General features: G+C 44.0%; 1 protein-coding gene across 6 annotated transcripts in view; it reads right to left on the reverse strand.

The window, feature by feature from the left end:
* Rbms1 (RNA binding motif single stranded interacting protein 1) overlaps positions 1–19,963 on the reverse strand; it is a 217,436-nt gene that overhangs the window by 14,434 nt on the left and 183,039 nt on the right. For all 6 annotated transcript variants that reach the window (XM_031370383.1, XM_031370382.1, XM_031370384.1 and 3 more), the window contains exons 5-6: positions 14,094–14,251; positions 12,006–12,085 (exon numbers count right to left, since the gene is read on the reverse strand). In XM_031370383.1, coding sequence (XP_031226243.1) covers positions 12,006–12,085; positions 14,094–14,251 — 238 coding nt within the window. The remainder of the gene's footprint in view (positions 1–12,005; positions 12,086–14,093; positions 14,252–19,963) is intronic.

The following is a 19,963-nucleotide window of genomic DNA, read 5'->3' on the forward strand; positions in this document are numbered from 1 at the left end:
TTTTTGTGGGAAAACAAGATGTGGACTAGGTTTTTATATTTCGTTTACATGTGTGCAAGCCTGTCACGGAATGGGCAGCCTCTCTTCATCAGCCTCTCTGGTGCTTCTATACCACCCCACAGTGCAGCTACTTCGCTTGCCTCTGGAAGCCCAAAGCACGGGTTCCAGGTTAAAGAGTCAGGAGTTCCTGTGTGATGTCAGCTTATTCTACAGCACAGACCCTTTCAGGCAGCCTACTGCCTTTCAGTAAGGAGAAACCGAGGCACCAATGACATGTTAGAAACACCAGAAATACTGGGCCATAGCTAAGCGTGGCTGGATGAGCTCGACAGGATTAGTATGTGACAATCTTTAACATGTTCATTTTTCTAGAATAACAATTCTTTTTTTGGATTTTATTTTTGATTATATGCATGTATGTATATGTTCATATGAGTCCATGTGCCCATGGAGGGTAGAGACCAGAGGTGTTGGATGCCCTGGAGCTGGAGTTACAAGTAGTTATGAGCCAGTCAACATGCATTCTGGGAACTTAGGTCCTCCGTAAGAGCTCTGAGTGCTCTTCACTGCTGAGCCATCTCTATAGCCCTTGAATAATAAGTAATCTTCACATTGGTGTGCAAAAGGGTAATGGCAGAGTTCTGGTGGTTTCTGTGCGTGTGTGGTTCACATGCGTATGCAAGCCTACATGGTGATGCTTGGTATCGTCTCCCGCTATCAATCTCCACCTTTTTTTAACCCCCGCTATCTTCACGTCTCTACCTGTTCAGTGCTGGAACTATAAGCACATGCTTGCCCATGGCCTGCTTCCTATGTGGGTGCTAAGAATACAAACTCAGGTCTTTAGGTTTATGGAGCAAAAAGCTTATTGACAGAGCCATCAACCTAGCCCCGGATACATTGTTTTTTATGCATTCCTCATTAGCAAAACATATATATATATACATAACTACCCTGAACCAACTGACCATGCCAAGTAAGCAAGGACTCTTAGGCTGAATTTACCCTTAATAAGGGTAAGCCCTGCCATCTTGTGTGACTTCTCAGGTCACAGTCTCTCATCACTCAACCCAGGAAAGTTATTTTCTTACGCATCAGAACCAACAGGAACATGCACCTTCCAAATTCTGATGACTCCAGTGTTACCTTGAATACTGCTAAGGGCCCCAGGCAGAAGCCCAGATAGACACTGATCTCATATTTCCTGGCACCTCTTGAGAGCCATCTAAGGTAATGGGATTATTGGTTTTTCCAGTGTCTCAACAGGGCTGGAGTGAGAGGCTCTTTACACATGCCTGCCTGTGTGATGCTGGCACTCCCTCCTGAGAAAGCAGGGGCGGCTATACCCAGAATGCCTCACTGCAATCTCCATCATGTAGTTTATCAGCTTCCAAAGCTCAGGCTGGGAAGGTCTGTGCTAGCCATACTAAACAGCACTCCTCAGGGCCTGCTGTGAACGCTGTGGTGCAGAATGGCATCTTCGCCAGCCACTGTGCTCACCTAGCTACCTTCCCTCATGGGGTCATTTCCCCAGTGCATGTTAAATGAGGTTTTCCTCATGCTTTAATGCTCAGATGTGGACAGCAGGAACAGACCTTAGCCATCACACTGCAAAGTGTAAACTGCCCTTGGTAAACTTCTTCACCTAGTCTGGAAAAGCAGTGTACTCCGCCACCACGGTCAGCTTTTCTGATAATGGCTACTTTAAAGAATGCCCTAACACAGTGAGCTGACCCTAGTGGAGAGGGAAACGGAAGTTCTCAGCAGCCACAGGAACCATTTTTCCATTTTTACTGTAGGACCTTTCCCCACCTAATTTCAGCTGCATTAACTGCCTTTAATATTTTTTAATTTATTATTTCTTTAAACCTATACATCGTGAAGCAGAGAAAGAGGAGGGATGGGGGGGGAGAGAGAGAGAGAGAGAGAGAGAGAGAGAGAGAGAGAGAGAGAGAGAGAGAGAGAGAGAGAAAGAGAGAGAGAGAGGCAGGCAGGTAGGTAGGCAGACAGACAGACAGACAGAGACAAAACAGACAGACAGAAGGGGAGGGGGAGAGACTGGACTTTCCCCAGAAAATCTGACTCCTGGTTTTAGAATAGATCAACATTCTACTGCTCTCCTTTACAGCAGCTATGCAGGTCTCCCGTGTGCTCTCAGCATTCAGAGAGCAGCTGACTCCACACAGTGGCTACCACTAAGGCACGTGTAACCCGGTCATCATCTGCACTGAGAGGAAGTTACTAGATCATCTCCACTCTGTTGTGAGAACACGGCTGAGAATGGAGCAGGTTCTAAAAATATTTGTCTTGACCTAGAGGTGTAATGGCCGTGTTCCTTGCGTGGAGCTCATTGGCTATGCTGTTCAAGTACTGCTGAATGCGGTGAGGTATGAGGAAGCGACTTGAGCAGTTTATGATGTGGAAAACTGTGTAGACATGCTGTTGGAGCTTTTACAGATAGCACTGAGAAAAAGTCTAGCGTTCACAATTAGGTTTTTGTCAACTTGACAAGCTGGAGTCACTTAAGAGGGGATGTAATTGAGAAAACTTCCATCAGATTGGCCTGACGGCAAGCCAATGAGTATTTTCTTGATTGATGACTGGTGGGGGAGGGGCCGGCTCATGGGAGAGGAGGGACAGGGCCATTCCTGGGCCTGCTGTCCTGGACTGTGTTGAAAAGCGGGCTGAGTGAGCCACAGGGAGCAAAGCAGGTACACAGCACCCCTCTGACCTCTGCTGCAGTTCCTGCCTTGACTTCCCTCAGCGATACAGTGTGACCCAGGAGTTGTAAGAAGAAATCAAGCCTGTCTTCTCCAAGCTGATTTTGGTCATGGAGTCACATCATGATAGTCCTAACCAGAACATCTGGAGAGAAGTACAGGGAGAAGGAGAAGCATTTTCACATAGAAAATGCTTTTTTACCATGCTGCTGAAGACAACATACTACACACGTGTGTCACAGACATGGGTGTACATGCTCAAACAGATCCAAAGTTGACAACTATATTTCTAGCCTCTGTGTGCTTACAGTTCCCAGGCATCAAATGAATACAGGAAAAACCACTTCATATGCAAAAGCAGAATTCCTTTGGAGGCTTTCCCCCTTTTTCTAGAATGACCTGTAAAGTTCAGAACAATTTCAAGGCCTTAGCCACTTGTACTAGCTGGTTTTGTGTGTTAACTTGACACAGGCTGGAGTTATCACAGAGAAGGGAGCTTGACTTGGGGAAGTGCCTCCATGAGATCCAGCTGCGGGGCATTTTCTCAATTAGTGATCAAGGGGGTAGGGCCCCTTGTGGGTGGTGCCATCCCTGGGCTGGAAGTCTTGGGTTCTATAAGAGAGCAGGCTGAGCAAGCCAGAAGAAGCAAGCCAGTAAGGAACATCCTTCCATGGCCTCTGCATCAGCTCCTGCTTTCTGACCTGCTTGAGTTCCAGTCCTGACTTTCTTTGTGATAAACAGCAATGTGGAAGTAAGCCAAATAAACCCTTTCCTCCCCAACTTGCTTCTTGGTCATGATATTTGTGCAGGAATAGAAACTCTGACTAAGATACCACTGGCTTGTGAGATGGGACACTATGGAAGAATCACAAACCCAATACAAGCTATTCAAATGTGATGGGCACTCTTGGCATTCTTTATGAATGTGGGACCACATAAAACTCCTACAGCCAGCCATGTGTACATAAAGTGTTTTCTAATGATCAATGTAATAAATATGACTTCCTATTAAAAGTAAAAGAATGTAATTATTACAAGTTAAAAATATATCTCAGCTAAGAATTCATCAGGAACTGTCCGGGCTGTGCTTCTAAAACGTTCATCCTGATCATCCATTCATGACTGCCCATCACTCCCGTGCACACTGCTTCCTGCTGTGCCCTGCTTCTAGCCAACTAAGGGGCACAGCTGTGGCATCTCTTTCTGGATGCTCTTCCCGGGGCTGCTGCAGAGGGATCTGATGGCCCCACCTGTGTTTGTCTTTTACACAGTGTAAGGAAAGTGATACTGGCAACTTACTTGAGCCAGCCTCATTCCTATTGGGTTTTCCATTCTTACCTGGAATTCTTTCTCACCTCCTTTCCCAACTCACCACTGGTTCCAGATCCCTAAAAGAGTGGAGTTTTGTCCACCCAACAGAAACACTTTACTCTTCTATGTGTGCGTTTTTTTTTTTTTCTCAGCCTATGAAGATGTGCCCATTTTTACAATTTGCAATGGTAAGTTTGTCTCCTTCCACCCTTCATATTGTGAGCCTTTCCTACCTTACCATAGACCTCTCTGTTTAGTGGCTACAAAGTGTTTTATTTGAAAATGGGTCACACATAGTTTCTGCAGTGTAACCAACAGTGCTATACTGATGGCTGTACTGTACAGTGGTTTGGACACTAGGTCCAGGTTAGTCCTCCAGGGTTTGAAACATACTAGCTAAGGCCTGCAAACCACCTGATGTCTCTGGCTTCATAATCTGTGGAATGGAAGGGATAGTGCCTTCTTTCAGGGGTGGTTCTAATTAACACAATGCTTACAACAATTTGGTGAGTGTCATCTACTGCTGGAAGGACTGTGACAATGGGGTTTTCAGGCTTGGTAAGTTACTGCTACTGCTTTTCTCACTTTTGATTAAGGTAATTTCTCAGGAGACTGGTGGCTCAGAAGTTATGAAGGTTTGTGTGGACTGCCTGCTGTCACAGGATTTGATTATGAGAGATTTAATGAGCTTCTAGAATAAAGACCTGCTCAAGCTGGGGTTGGAGTATATTTACTGGCAAATGTCTTTTAGGAAGCTGCTGCAGTAACGTCCAAACATTCTACCTGAAATACTTGGACTTTAACACAATTTCCCCATGTATTGTTCTTCAGAGGCAGAACTTGGCAAAGCTTTTGTTTGCAGGGACGATGTGGGCCGAGCTCAGTTTGGGACAGCATCCCTGCAAACTAGCTCATCCCAAGTGGGGTTTGGCACTAAGCACATGGGAAAGAAAACACAGCTATGTGGGTAGTTGTAGCATTGATTTGTGTATGCATGTGTGTGTGGGACAGTGGGCAGTGGGTTGGTTCTCTCCTCCCACTATATGGGTTCCAGGGATTGAACTCAGATCATTAGCATTGGTGGCAGGTGCCTTTACCTACTAACACATTTCACCAGCACCTTAGTTACATTCAAATACTGGCTTCCCTTTATTGTAGGGGGTATTTTTGCACCTGGGTCTGAGGGCAGCCGTGGTCTGCATCTCACTGATGCCTTTGTGTCGAAGGCTCAGTTCCCAGTGTAGTCATGTTCTCAGGTGGACTTTTAGGGAAATGACTGGATAATGAGGGTGCTGACTATCAATGGATTGATCTGATGGTGTCACTGGGACTTGGTGAAGAGGAGGCAGAATAAGCTGGCGAACAGCCAATGGAAGTGTGTCCTGAAAAGGTATTCCTTGTCTCTAACCTATTACTGCCTCTCCACCCTGGTTCCTAGCCCCCATGAGGTGAACAGTCTCTTCACCATGCCTCAGCACCATGATGAGTCTATCTTCTCACAGGTTAAACACCTCTCCAAGTGAGTCAAAATAAAACCTCCCTCCTCTACAGTGTCTCTTACAGGCATATGTCACAGTGATCCAAGTCTCACAGGGAAGCCCTTGCTCTAGGGGTCATCCACAATCATCCCAGCATGACAGCAGAGCCTCATACGGCCAACTCCAAGGTGAGCGCTTGAACCCATGCTCCTGAGCAGTGGGAGAGGGAGCACTTTCATGGGTAAGATCATGCCATTCTAATGATGCTGTGATCTTGTAGCAGTTGGAGGGAGAGAAAGCACCTCCTCAGGGAGGGTCACAGCATCCTAATACTACCAGAGCATCCCACACATTGCAAGGCATGCTTACTCTGTGATACCCCACTGGGGCTGGTTCCAGGACACACTGCAGTTACATAAGGCACACTACTCAAGTCTTTTGTATGAAACTAGGTCTGTCCTTCTGTACACAGCTCTGGACTAATTAACTCCTACGATGCTATAAATGCTATATAAATAGTAACACTGTACTGTTTAGGGAACTAATGACAATGTTCAGCACATGAGAAGAATTTTCCTGAATATTTTCTATCTGTGGTTGGTTAAATTGATGTATATTGAGTCTGTAGATATGAAGGACTTAGTGTATTTTGTCCCAGAAGTATGAAAATGTTCTGTTCACACAAAGTACATCTAAGAAAAATACATGCTTAAATAGGCAATAAAATCCTTTGAAAAGTTCTCTATATTTACCCCTTTTGTATCCTGGTATTGGACAATGTCCTAGTGATATAGCTGTCTGCAGAGCTATGAGGTGTGGCGAAAGATGGGCTTTAAGTCTTGCTGGATGCAGATTCAAGCTGATGAGTCAGAGGACATTGCAGCAGATGGAGAGCAGGTTGGCCACTGGCTGCACCCAGTGTGGTCAACCCACAGTTAACTCCGCCGACATGAACCTGCTGCATGTGCCATGACCAGGTGATGCCAGCCAACACAACGTAAACAACAGTGGGTGTACGTGCATGAGCAACCCCCACCCCAGTCACATAAAACACACCATCAGCAAAGCCACTCTTCCTCTGTACACATGGGCTTATCCAAAGTACTGCAGAGGTCCAGAGCGATGGGTGGACATGTGTCCTGAAGTATCAGACACACTGCCATCCTTGGAGAGGAGTGTAAGGTGGCAGGAGTGTTCACAGCTCCAGGAGTTTTTCCAGCTAATGTCATTAAGAATATTTTTCCTGGACAACATGTCTACTCTTAGGAAGACAGTATAAGAACATTTTGAGACAAATTCCCAAATTCTGATCATGACTAGTGTTTGTGCCTGGAGCATAGTTCCTACTTTGGTCATCAGCTCTACACAACACAACTGAAATTTCCCAGCCTGTTTCCAACACTCCCTTAGGTAAGAAAGCCACTACCAGTCTTTCTCCACCATAGGATTTTTATCAATCAGTATTAAACAGTGAAAAAACTCTATGGATTTCACCACAGTTCTTTTATCCTAGGACTTCCCAGGCAAATCTGACCTAGTTCAAACCTTCAAGCACTCAAAACCAAGGTAAATCCAAAGACAATGCCCAAGCATTTTTAAGAACAATGGGTGGGGAAGGATGGAAGAATAGGACTTATAAGCAATTTAAAGATGCTATAAGAAAAAAAAAACATGATGGCTCCTTAAAACATGGTAACAGTAGACAGAAAATGGTGTGTTTAAAAAGCATTTAGAAAACAGAAGGCAGTATTTAATAATAATGCTCCTATATCAAAGTTAAAATGTGATGTCTCAGATTTTTTACAGAGCTATGAAAATGTGCTGTTCTTTGTCACAGCTCCAGCTAGGGTGGGCACAGCTGGCATAGGGAATCAAGATGTCACCTTAATATAAAAACATAGGCTGGCAGGATGAAGGGTAACACAGAACTAAATATTCAAACATGACTTTTTCTTTGTTTAGAGACAGGGCCTAAAACTTACTGCACGCACCACCATGCATCTGGGCCTCCTCCACTTAGCCTTCTAGAGGCTAGTGTACATGAGCAACAGCTAAGAAGACTACACTGTTCCTTTTATTTCTAAAGCTTATCTTTGGGGGCTTTACGATGTTTCTTTTAGTTCTCCTTTTGACTGGGGGAGAATGTTTGTGACTTGGATACTCACTGGTTCCGTCAATGATACGACACCAGCAGATCCTCTGAGGACTCTACCACGCCAGGACAAAAGCCGTATTGGGATGTGATTCTAACTAAAGTGCCTTTCTTTTCTGAACTTGGCTCCAGTGTCATAGGCACACTGCCAACTGTGCAAGAATCCAAGTACTCTGACAGGAACCATACTGGGTAATTCTGCTTATGCTAGCTAAACAATGCATCGACAAATAAGCCATCCTCTGGCTGTGTTTATGAGCTGTTATGTCTACCTAGCAAGGAGCCTATGGTATTTAACCATTCGGGAAGGCACACTCGACGTAACCTGCTCACCCCCATCATTTTGTTTTCTACCCAATCTGATCAATACTCTCAAGCCCTCCCAGATAAAGAGAGAGCTGTCCCCGAAATACTGGCTAGCATTCAAAGCTCCTCTCAGTATGTGTACGAAAGCACCAAGTCCAGAGAAGCGGAAAACTATTCAGATTCCTCAGGGGTTCCAACATGAGTTGGGGACTGGTTTTGGTGAAAGGGTGAGTTTACTGCAAGAGTGTGCTTCCAAATCCCACAATTCAGAGGCAATTCAACCTCATTTATACATCAGAGGCCTCCAAGCAGCTCTGAGTACCGGTATGAGCACTCCTGACAAAAGCTCAGAGAAGGCACTCAGTGAGCCCTGCAGGTACAGGGTTAAAAAGCCAATTCTCCTGCCCACAGCCTAGTCCCGAAACCCGGGTTAATACACAGGATTCAGAAATGAAGGAGCATTAAGCACTGGATGGGAACCCAGCCTTAGCTGCAAAGTTAGGCCTCTGCAGCCAGGCCTGCAATACAGATAGGACTCAGGTCTCTTGTACTCATTTGTCCCAACTTGGAAGAAACTCTTCTCTACCATCTACAGTGTTGCCCAGGCTCCTACAATCATCCACAAGTGGTTTGGAAACCAGGGGGTTTTCCTTGAATGGGTGTGGCCAGCAGTCTGTAAACCCACTTCAAAGGAAACAGTTTAAGGACACAACCACAACGTCCTTTAAAGAACAAAGGAAACTGTTCACCCAGTCTGTGATAAGTCTGAGGTCTCTTTCACAGAGGAGCTGGCAGCAGATTTTATCTCGGGCTGACACAATGGGCCTGGATCCTTTTCCTTTTTCAACCAGTCTTGCTGTTGCATTAAGAATGAACCAAAAGAGGTCACAAATTGATGGCTGTGTGTGTGGCTGGTGTCCTGAGTATGCAGACGGTACTCAAACTGGCACTGTACTAAACTCATGGGGCAGGCTTCTACTAGTCTGAGGTTAAAACATTCTTCCTTTCATCTAAGTATTGTTGATGGAAAAACTAACTAACTAGCTAAACTAGCTAGCTAACTAACTGTAACTAAGTCAGGAAGTTAAAGAAAGCTCTCCCACCAGGCTGAGTTTCTCTGAAGCCACTGTCCTTGCAAGACTTAGATTTTAAGTTCCAAATGTGTGCCTTTGTGCAGCTCACCTTTACTGGCAGCCTTAAAAGTGATGTGCTGTCAGGATTTAATGTTACAAGACCAAGTGTGGCCTGTGGTTCTATACAGACATACAAATTAGTTCCTTTATGAAACAAAATGGGACTGGGTACAGAAAATTAAAATAACTTTCTAATCATCTTCATCAGTCATCCAATTAAAGATGGAACCTGGGAGCTCTGGGAGAATAAATACCCAACACCATTACCATGAAAAGCCTAGGAGCAACTGCCCAATCCTGGGACTTCAGGATGGAAGGAATCTAACTTCAACATACTTCAGCTTTCTGGCTGTGTTCTATTTGACAATTCAGAGGTGGGGCCTGACTGATCTTTTATGTTACCCAGATTCAATCCACAGGATCTACTTACTACTGCAATCCTTTTTTTTTTTTTTTTTTTTTTTTTTTTACATAAGAAAGGTGCTGGACAGACTGTGGGGGCAAAGATACATTTGGCTAATGATATATTCTCCTCTTCTGGGTTCCAGCATGCTTGCTTACTACAGAGGCCACCATGGTTCAGGGTGAAATCAAGGACCTGACTGTTCCCCACAGGAGCATTTGGATGAATTCTGGCTGATGCAGCTGATGTACTGAAGATACTAGTGAGCAGAGGGGGCTGGAGGACACCGTGAAAGGACCCTTCTCCAGACTTCTACACAAGCAAGAGTAGATCTGCAGGGTATGGGTATGCAGAGGCAGACAATGATGCTTGTAAGGAGTCGGTCTTGGTGGCTGGCACAGGCTTGCAACTCCAGACCCAGCAGCAGAAAGCAGATGTCTTAGGCCTGCCAAGCAAGAAGTCTGAGAGTACATGGGGGGAAGGATGTAACAGAGCAGCAGGGCCTCTCTCTTCTACTCTAACAGCATCCATGACTCTTTCAAGCAAGGTGAGGTGGTTTCTTAAGTCTGAGACACCGCCTGCTAGCACAGAGCACGCTGGGAATGCTCCACAAACCAGAAGGCACGTCAGTCTTTCCCACATTCTACCCTGTAAGGTGCCGGTGTTGCCTCAGTGCTATGACAAAGCTAGATTTATTCAAAGCTAATGAACATTGGTTGTTGCTTAGTATAGCTCAACCACTGCAAGGCATGAACATCAAGAGACGAGAAAAGTATTTCTATCCATCCTCTCCCCATTCTTGACTGTGGATGTGATGCAATTTCTTGCCACCCACCCCAACTTTCTCATAGTAACACAGTATAACCTGGAATATTGAGATAAAATAAACCCATTTCTGGTTGTTCTCTATAAGGTTATTTTTAATCACAGCAATACAAATGAATCTAGAAGATTATTTGTGGATTTTCCTCCATTTGCTTGCCAACTACTCTTGTCAGGAACATGTTATTTTATAAATCCAAAGTAAAAGTTCTTTTTTTTTGTTTTTTTTTTTGTTTTTTGTTTTTGTTTTTGTTGTTGGAAACATGGGATAAAAGCAAAAACTGGAATTACATGAGAGGAAGACATAACAAGGCCCCAGTGGGACAAGGTTGTAAACCACTCTAAAATCCTTATGGAATGAGAAAGAAAGAGCAGGGCACAGGTATGACTCCTTCACTAGAGGATGCAGAAACTGAGCGGCATTTCTGGTACTCCAGGCTCTCTTTGTTAAATAGGAAGTGAGTTCATCTCCCTTGAGCCACAGGACTGCAGGGGCGAGTGGAAGGGGAGAGAAGCTGATGCTGGGGGAGGGGGTGGGGCTAAGGCACTGCAGGAAGAGTCAGCAGTGCTGAGTGGCTGAGAGGTTGGCTGCTTTTCATGGTGGCAAAGAGAAAGTTAAAATGCTCTGGCTGAGAATAGCTCCAGTCTCAGTGTTCTTCCGGTAGCCACAGGCAACAATGAGTGTAAGGAAGCTGAGACTGCCACTAAAGAAAGGCCTGTATAAACACACTCCAGATTTTCTAGAGACAGAAAACAGATTATGAAGTTGTACTGGCTGGTTTTGTGTACCAGCTTGATACAAGCTGGAGTTATCATAGATATAGGAGCCTCCCTTGAGGAAATGCCTTCATGAGATCCAGCTGTAAGGCATTTTCCCAATTAGTGATCAAGGGTGGAGGGCCCATTCATTGTAGGTGGTAGTCCTGGGTTCCGTTAGAAAGCAAGCTGAGCAAGCCAAGGGAAGCCAGTCAGTAAGTAACATCCCTCCTTGGCTTCTGCATCAGCTCCTGCCTCCAGGTTCCTACCCTGTCTGAGTTTCTGTCCTGACTTCCTTTGGTGATGAACAGCAACGTGGAAGTGTAAGCTGAATAAACCCTTTCCTCCCCAACTTGCTTCTTTGGTCATGATTTTTTTTTTTTTTCCAGGAATATAAACCCTGACTAAGACAGAAATCAATTCTCAGCAACAACACGAGTCCCTTCTCTTTCAGACCAGGAGTTTGGTTGTTATCTTGGCATAAAACTATCATGAGGTGTGGTGGTTCTGACTAATGACAACACGGGGGGATGACACAGGGAAGTGACTGAAGCAGGGTGTACACAAAAACCATAGGAGCTGAGGTCCAGCCCCTCTGAAGACAAAGATGCTGAGCTCTCACTGGTGTTTTTTTGGGTCCTGTCATAGGAAGGAAGGCCACGGAGGATGGTGGCGAAGCTGGATAAAAGATGGCTATGGTCAACAGTCGATTCTACAATGCTTTGTAAGTCAGCTCTTCGGTATTCCAGGTAATTCTCAACCCCTTCCTGGTCAGTAGATGTGAATATCTTATTTGCCAGTACAAACAAGTAGGTTTCTCAAGAGTAAAGTGAGAGGATTTTGGTCTTGAGAGCCATTATGTGCTAAAGTTACATAAGTACTATATAAAACGAGGATTGATAAAACTGTAGGTAAACAACATACCAGAAACTCCTGGTGGGGTCTTGATGAATTTTCCATTAAAATGACCAATTACAGCTTCGCATTTTTCCGTTGATTCCATCCTAGTCATATAAAAATAAGACATTCACAAACTATACATGCACAGCACAAAGAGACTTTTATAACTATGGCTTTAGGTTCAGGATGCAAATGAAACTAGCAGAAAAACCACAGACGAGATAAAGAGGAGGGGGGATTATTCTTTCGTGAGCCATTGCTTTGGCATTTCTACTGTAAAATAACTGATTCCAGAGCACATCCAGAATTATAAACAACAGAGTAAATTCTCTGCAGAGTGTTTCAGCCCAGTCACATCCGATTATAATTTTAATTGTTAGAAATTTAAAAATTGCCAGGCAGTGGTGGTACACGCCTTTAATCCCAGCACTTGGGAGACAGAGGCTGGCTGATTTCTGAGTTCAAGGCCAGTCTAGTCTACAGAGTGAGTTCCAGGACAGCCAGGGCTACACGGAGAAGGCTACACAGAGAAACCCTGTCTTGAAAAACTAAAAAAAGAAAGAAAGAAAGAAAGAAAGAAAGAAAGAAAGAAAGAAAGAAAAGAAAAGAAAAGAGAGAGAAAGAAAGAAATTTAAAATTTAATTCATAATACTTGGTCATGATTTGCACTAAAATGACAGTCTAGAATGTGGTAATGGCTGGCATCAACCAGAGGAGGTGCCTTGTGTGTTTTTAACTTTCACTCCAGGTTTAAAATTAAATTAGTGAACTTAGTTATGTATCTCGCCATCTTGACTTTGAAGGAGGATAGAGGCCGAAGCCTCACTTTACAATTTTTTTTAAATCTACAGGTGACTCAATACATTTGAGAAGCGCTTCTGGGGACTTCATTACTTTGACTTGCTTTTCATCAACGGAAACATCGAATCACTAATCAAAATGCACCATACCCTGGCTCTCTTGGCCACACCTTAGTTTTAACTGGCAGCAATAGGGGTTAAAAAACAGCACAGATCCACTGGACTTTGAAAGGATGTTACACTTATCTGCATTTGGAAGAGCACCTTGGAAGGATGGCGAGGCTGGGCCTCCAGATGTCTTGACTTGGTGCCCCTTCACCAACGAAGGAGTGAGTGTGTGCCACTAGTATTGCTGGAAAGGTATTAGGGTTTTCCTCCAAGCTGTCTGGCCCAATGGAACAAGTGACTAAAAGCCAACAGAACCTGGTTGCAGCCCTTGTCTTTGTGACTTAATGACGAGGTGACAATAAGGTCCCTTAATAATAAATGCTTTGCTGAAATCACAATTTGCATTAAGATGTGACTGTGCCTTGTATAGTTAAGTAAATGTCAGCATTTTCCCTCTACAAATCAGCTAATAATTTAATGCCTGCTGATATTATCTGTCAGTGCTTACTGCTAAAAACATCTTAAATAATTTACTGTAAAATCAGCTCTTGTGTAGGGGGCTTTTAGGATTATAAATCTGCCACAAATCAAAGCTCATTCAGTTTAGTTTAACTCTCTAGAAACCAACTTAGCCACTGAAGTATTCTTTCTAGGAAGAAAAGGATGGGGATTCCATAGGAGGGGTGGGGGTGCTTCAGTTATACCTAGAACAGTCATTAAAAAAAAAACCAAAAAACTGAGGAATTATAAACTGTTAACTGCTAAGTCGATGACATTATTAGGTAATTTATCCCCTTTTCTTTCCTGAATGTTAGAAATATTTATCTTAAAAACCTAACTAAATAGTTATAATGAATCAAATTTCTATCTGAGGAAAAGATACGGACTTATCTATGAACCTTTGTGAGAAGTTACAAGCATCTTGAAGGAATGAATAAAACCGTCAGGACCCTGTGTCCAGGTTCTTGTGATAGTACCAGTAACAAGCCATCTGGTGCTTAGTGTACTTGGTTTGGGGAGTCCAAAACATTCCAAGATTAGGAAAAAGCTTACATGTAAAGTCACGTGCAATTTTAGTCCACAGTACAATGGGCTCCTATAACCCTGCCTCAAGCATTTTCTTTCCAGTCTTTTTTTTCCCCCCTCTTCCTAGGGAGACGTAGCAAGTTTACTACACTTAATAAGGACAGAGCAGCCCACTCACCTGGCAAAGCCAACACCACGGCTCGTACCACTGGAATCACGTAGGACCCTTGTAGAAATAACTTGTCCAAAGGGTTTGAGCATATTTTCAAGTTCTTGCTCATCCATGGACAGCGGCAGGTTAGAAATGTACAGGTTGGTGGGATCTTGTTCCTGTTGCTAAGGCAGAACAGAAAGGCTGTCACTTTCCAGCAGAAGGGAGGCACTCACAGTAAGTAGCACCTTTTCATTCAGCCACTGGCTCTGCAGGTCCTTTAAGTACTACGTAGTAAGGCTGGGTGTGGATGGAACACTCAAGTCACCCTGGACATCTGAAAATTGGTCTGAGTCTTGAACAACCTGCACAGGCCTGACACGGTCCCCAGTGTCATTCTCAGCCGCTGTGGAAGTGACACTTGGGGAGGATGCTCTCAGAAACTGACACTCCTAACAGAATGCAGTGATTCCAAAATTAACTAACCTCTGCTGTTTTCAGAAGTCCATTTCATGTTTGTGGTTCTATTACTGCTAATAATTCAACTTAGAAATCTGTGAAGGAAGATTTGGACCAACCCTGTAGAGTCCAGTGTAGGCTAGGTACAACTTCCCTTCGCTGCCCCATGGTAGAATCACCACCATTTTATTTTTTCTTTTCTTCTTTTCTCTTTTCTGATACATGGCCTCACTAACACCATGATCCCAGCCTCAGCTTTCTGAGACCTGGGATTAGTGATATCTACACTACCATATCTGGCTCCACGTTTTTTATTTTTTGGAGGCAGGGTTTCTCTCTGTAGCCCTGGTTGTCCTAGAATTCAGGCTGGCCTCGAATTCAGAGATCCACCTGTCTCTGCCTCCTGGGTGCTAGGATTAAAGGTGTGTGCGACCAGCACTTGGCTACTATTCTATTTTAAATAGTGGTTACTAGGGAGAAAAAGTCAGCTTCTAACCTAAACTAGAAACTATAAGCCTTAGCAAACGAATAGCATGGGCAGAACCATTCTCAGAATCGAGAATAGCTGAGGAGGGCAGGTTTGGTTAATCTCTGTTCTACAAAGGGTCATATAATCATTTCATCCTCGAGGGGGGCAGGGCAGAGTGGGGAGAGTCAGGAGACTTAGGAGTAAACACTGGGGTCCCCAGTGAAGAAGGCATTTTGCTTTTGTGCAGCCTCAAGCTTGAGATGGGAGCATCAATCTTTCCCTGGTATCCAGCTGGCCTGCAGAGCTCAGATAATGGAAATACAAAGGTACTTCTCTTTTGTCCTATCTTTCTATAGTAAGCATTATATATTTTCTACATAGAATATATCATAAAATTATCATATGTGAATTACCTATAATTGCAAATAAATTCTTAGAGATTATATAGTATGTCATCTGCCCATAGGTCAGTGGCCTGCACCTGCTGAGTACCGGATAAGAAATGTAGAACCTCAGGCCCACACTGCACCTGCAGAACCAGAAGCTGTATTTTAACAGAATGCTCAGTTGATTAACATGCCCATGAAGTCTGAGAAGTGACTCTCATCGGATCGTTTCCCACTCAGCCTTCTTTGGTGGTCTCAGCTGGACAGACATGCGACTGGATTTCCTGATGAGCAGTAACCTTGTTGTGTGCATATGAAGAGTATGGTGTTCAAGTCTCCCGGGAAAGCCTACCTGACAACAAGAGTACTTCCCGACTAAGTCAACATTTACCTCTGCAAGGGAGGCTGGCCCAGCCTTCACTTGAGACTTTCCTTTGATCTGATATTTCCCTTGCATCTAGTTTTGAAGATAAACCCAGGGCCTTGTGCTTTCTAGGCAAGTGTCGTACCACAGAACTGTATCCCCAGTCCTCCAATTTTATCACTACACATTAAAGCATAGGAGTTGGTTTCTCTTTAATGAGTGCTATTGGTAAAGTCATTAATTGATATCTTAGCCTTTGGCAACAGAGTAACATCCTCATCATGGCTTCCTCAATTTCTGGAGTACATAACGTTCTAAAAATATAAGTGAAGCATTATGCATGTTTGCCTCACACAGTCTTTGTAATGTATCTTAGCATTAATTAAGCCTGAAATGAAATTGGCCCTTTCATATAATTTTCAAGTAACAACACACACCGACCTTTTGTGCTCTATTTGTCTGTTTAAGATTTAGGATAATCTGGAGCTGAGCTTCAGCTCACTGTGAGAGCCCTGTGGGGCGTGATCCTGGGTGTGATCCTGGGCTTGATCCCTGGTACTACATACATCAACACAGACATGGACGGGTGAACAAGTGAAGTAATTTAGTTTCCCACAGAATGACATATGTCCTGGTATTCTCAAGAGCTAAAGTTAACAGAGACAGAAATATAGGCAACATATACTTAGAACTTCCTGGCCCAGATATGAAAGAAGGCCATGTACAAACAGGCCAAAGGTGGAGAACACTGGCTCTGAGTCCAGAGGAACCTGAACACAGGTTCTTAGACTATGTTATGGGCAGGTCCAATAAAAAAAATGAAAAAAAAAAATCTCAAAATGGTCAATAGTAACAATTCCCTCATTACCCATTCACAGGGCAATCGCCACTGCCCCAACCTTTGCTTCGGCTGAGATTAAGCCTTTACTGTGCTGCTACTGGTTAACTCAAGGCTGAACAAAAACACCTTACTGCCAATTAGACGAAGTACATCTTTAATGCTGAAAACATGCTGAGTTGTTTAACAGATGTGGGGCAATCATGCGTATAGTGTTCCAAATTCAAGGAAAGACGGTAAAGCTAGCTTTGGGGGTTTTAAAGTTTTCATACGCTCCTGAGGTGGGTAAAGAGGGGAAGCCTGTCCCTTTCTTTCTACTTCAGGTGCTGCCTCTCACAGCAAACCGCATAGTTCCTCCATGAGCCCTCTCATGTTGGATCCTCCCTTCCAAGTCTCTGAAGCTTTGTTACTGTGGAACCCTACACAAGTTGAGTCACTGCTCCTTGAAAACAACTTCATAGAAAAGGGGCTTTTCCAACGCATGCCGTGTATCCGAGACTGTCACCCAAATCCCATCTTCTAACAGTTTACAGCTCAACCGAGGCAACAGGGAACATATGTGGAGAAGGTTTGATAGGTACACATCAGGGTGGGAGGACGGAGGGGGCTCTCATAAAGATGAGAGAGTACATCTGTAGAGAACACAGGGCACCAAGAACAAGCTAAAGTGAAAACACTGAGCCAGACTGTTAGGTGTTCCCTACGGGGTTTGGCTTTACTTTGTCAGTTACTGTGGTAGACTTTTTCCACTCCAGGAGTGCTGACGTTGAAGGACATGACCATTACAGCCTTAGCTACAAAGCTTCCTTGAAGCCCTGTGCTCTATCTTAGAGTTTGTGCTTATGAGCCTGACACTCACAGAGACTGAAACAGGAAAACTGCTGTAAGGGGAAGGGCACCTGGAGCTGCAGAGTTAGTTCTAGGCTAGCCTAGGCTATCGTGTGAGACCTTATCTCAATATCTCTGACCATTCAACAAGGCAGCTAAACCTTATAACTAGTCTATAGCAATCTGAACTCTGAGAGAGACAAGCTTGATATCCTGACACTATTAAATAAGTGATACTTGAGGGAGACAAACACTGTGTTTTGAGCAGTCTCCTTCCCTAGAGGTGGACCGGGTCAGAATGGAGGAGGGACTGTCACCTGACAGCCACACTCTGCAGAAGAAGAAAGCTTGAGGCATCACAGTAGGGGAGGGATAGGATTAAGATTCCTAAACCATGCTTAGTTTCATACTAAGGCAGGAACTGGCTACTTAAAGGTCATGAAAGCACACCTTTCAGGCAAAGATATGCTGTAATGACCTGAATATGCTACATGAGACACGCATACTAAAATTCTTTATACTTTTGAAATTAGGTTATAAAGATTTCAGTGGCTCATATTCAAGCATGCTCACAGAATTTGTTACACATTCCGGCCTTTTTTAAAAAGGGGGTTGACAAGGTAGGTAGGAGAACTGTCTAATGTGTATTTTAGTTGCTTCTGGGATAAATAGGCAGCTATACACTTTGTAGAGTTTTAATTTAACTTGAAGGTTGACCAATGGGGGGAAAAACCAAATATTAAAACTGCTAAAACCTGAATGGAGAGGGTTCATTCACTCTGACAGAGCAACATACAATATATGTAAATATTTCCTATTTCTAGGCAGGCACTGTTCCACTGACTCCCGTCCTAGGCCTGTTAAGATTGCTGGTATTTGTTTCCCATAGCAACAACCTCCTCAGTTAACTTTCCTCATCTGGGATGACCATTACAGCTAGTATTATGTATTCTTTCTGTCTATGTGGTTGACCTGTCCTACAAACACTACCCACAATCTTGCAGTAATTTGAAACTTACAACACAAAAGACTGGGATGAAACCTCAGGCTGGATACATCAGTCAGCTCCCTCCCTCCCTCCCCCAATCCAATCCTTTAAACATCCATGAAGTCTCATTACTGTATATATTCATAGGGAACAGGACATAAAGTATTTATAGTAATTGGTGGTGTTTTGAATGAAGATTAATTTAGTCTCTTTAAAAATCAGTCACAACCCTAACTGTTTCATTATGTCTAAATAATAAATTATGATCCCTGAAAAAGTTATGCTGTCAATGACAGGTAGCCAAGAGCAGTGGGTGCGAAGGGCCTCTTTATGTCCCAGGCACAGATGAGGTTTAGGAGCTTTTCTAGCACTTGGAAAAAGAGGTTCCACACTGGCTGGGAGGGGATAAATGGCAGTAATGCTCACTTGAGTAGAAAAGCCAGGCCAGGAGGTCCCACCCCATGTAAAGCACTCAGTCACCATCTGAAAGAAATTAACAAACCCTCCCTGTGCTTGTGGAATGGTTCCTAAAATGCAAGAGAGGGACTTGGCAGAAAGAGCAGACATCTGTTTTCTCTTGTACTGAATAGGTTCACCCACCAGCAGATCGCCGCTGACGGGTGGGGTGACTGCTGACTGCTCAGAGCACGGTGGGCCTCTCAGTGAGGGGAACTGATTTCCTGCTCATTTGCCTGCTTGTTTGTTGAGAAAGTGCCAAGGCTGCCACCCCTGAGGTTCCGCTGACCCCCTATCCAACCTCAGGAGGGGACACAGAAAGGCCTGTAGAAGTAAGTCACTCTATCACAGGGATCATCCTCAAAGCCGTGCCTTACATCTTTTAAGCCAGTTATCTCTGTGTCTTTTAATAGAATCTGATTTCTCTTTTTCTTAAAGAGTCAGGGTCTCCCATCTGTGTATGCCAGGCTAGACTGGAACTTAGTACGTAGCTCAGGCTGGCCTTAAACTATAGCAATTCTCCTTCCTCAACTTCCCACACGCTGAGACTCCAGGCATGAGCCATCAGCACAGCTGGCTTAGAATCTGAGTCCTTTGAGAAGAAGACACGTATTTAAAACATATGCTGTGTTCCACATACAGAGGCTTTCCAGAAGGCCCAAGGCCATTTCTGTCTGTTAAGTTTCATCAAGGTATTGCTCTACACACATAATTTCCAAGCATTTTTTTTTTCTGAGTTCCCAGACTCTGTCCTCCCTTGGAATAAAGCCTTTCTCTTAATTAGTTGATATTTTAAAATCAATAAAGCAAGCACTTCATGCCCACCACATGGCAGTTACTGAGCAAGGCTATGGAGTTAAGGGAAACAGCTACCTCAGTGTTCTCAATTTACAGTTGTGAAATCTGGTTTTAAGTGTCTGTGGACTCCTCATACACCTACCCCAGAACCCAGTGTTATCAGCAACATCACATCTCCACCACCCCACCCCTGCTTCACTGCTTCAAATCACACAAGAGGGAAAGACTTTACCATGTGGGCTTTTAATACCCAGCAGCATCCCAATTCATTTGCAAGAACAGAATAAACAGTGATTGGTCCCTGATAACAC

This window comes from Mastomys coucha, unplaced genomic scaffold (genome assembly GCF_008632895.1).
Source record: "Mastomys coucha isolate ucsf_1 unplaced genomic scaffold, UCSF_Mcou_1 pScaffold15, whole genome shotgun sequence".
Classification (NCBI taxonomy): Eukaryota; Metazoa; Chordata; class Mammalia; order Rodentia; family Muridae; genus Mastomys; species Mastomys coucha.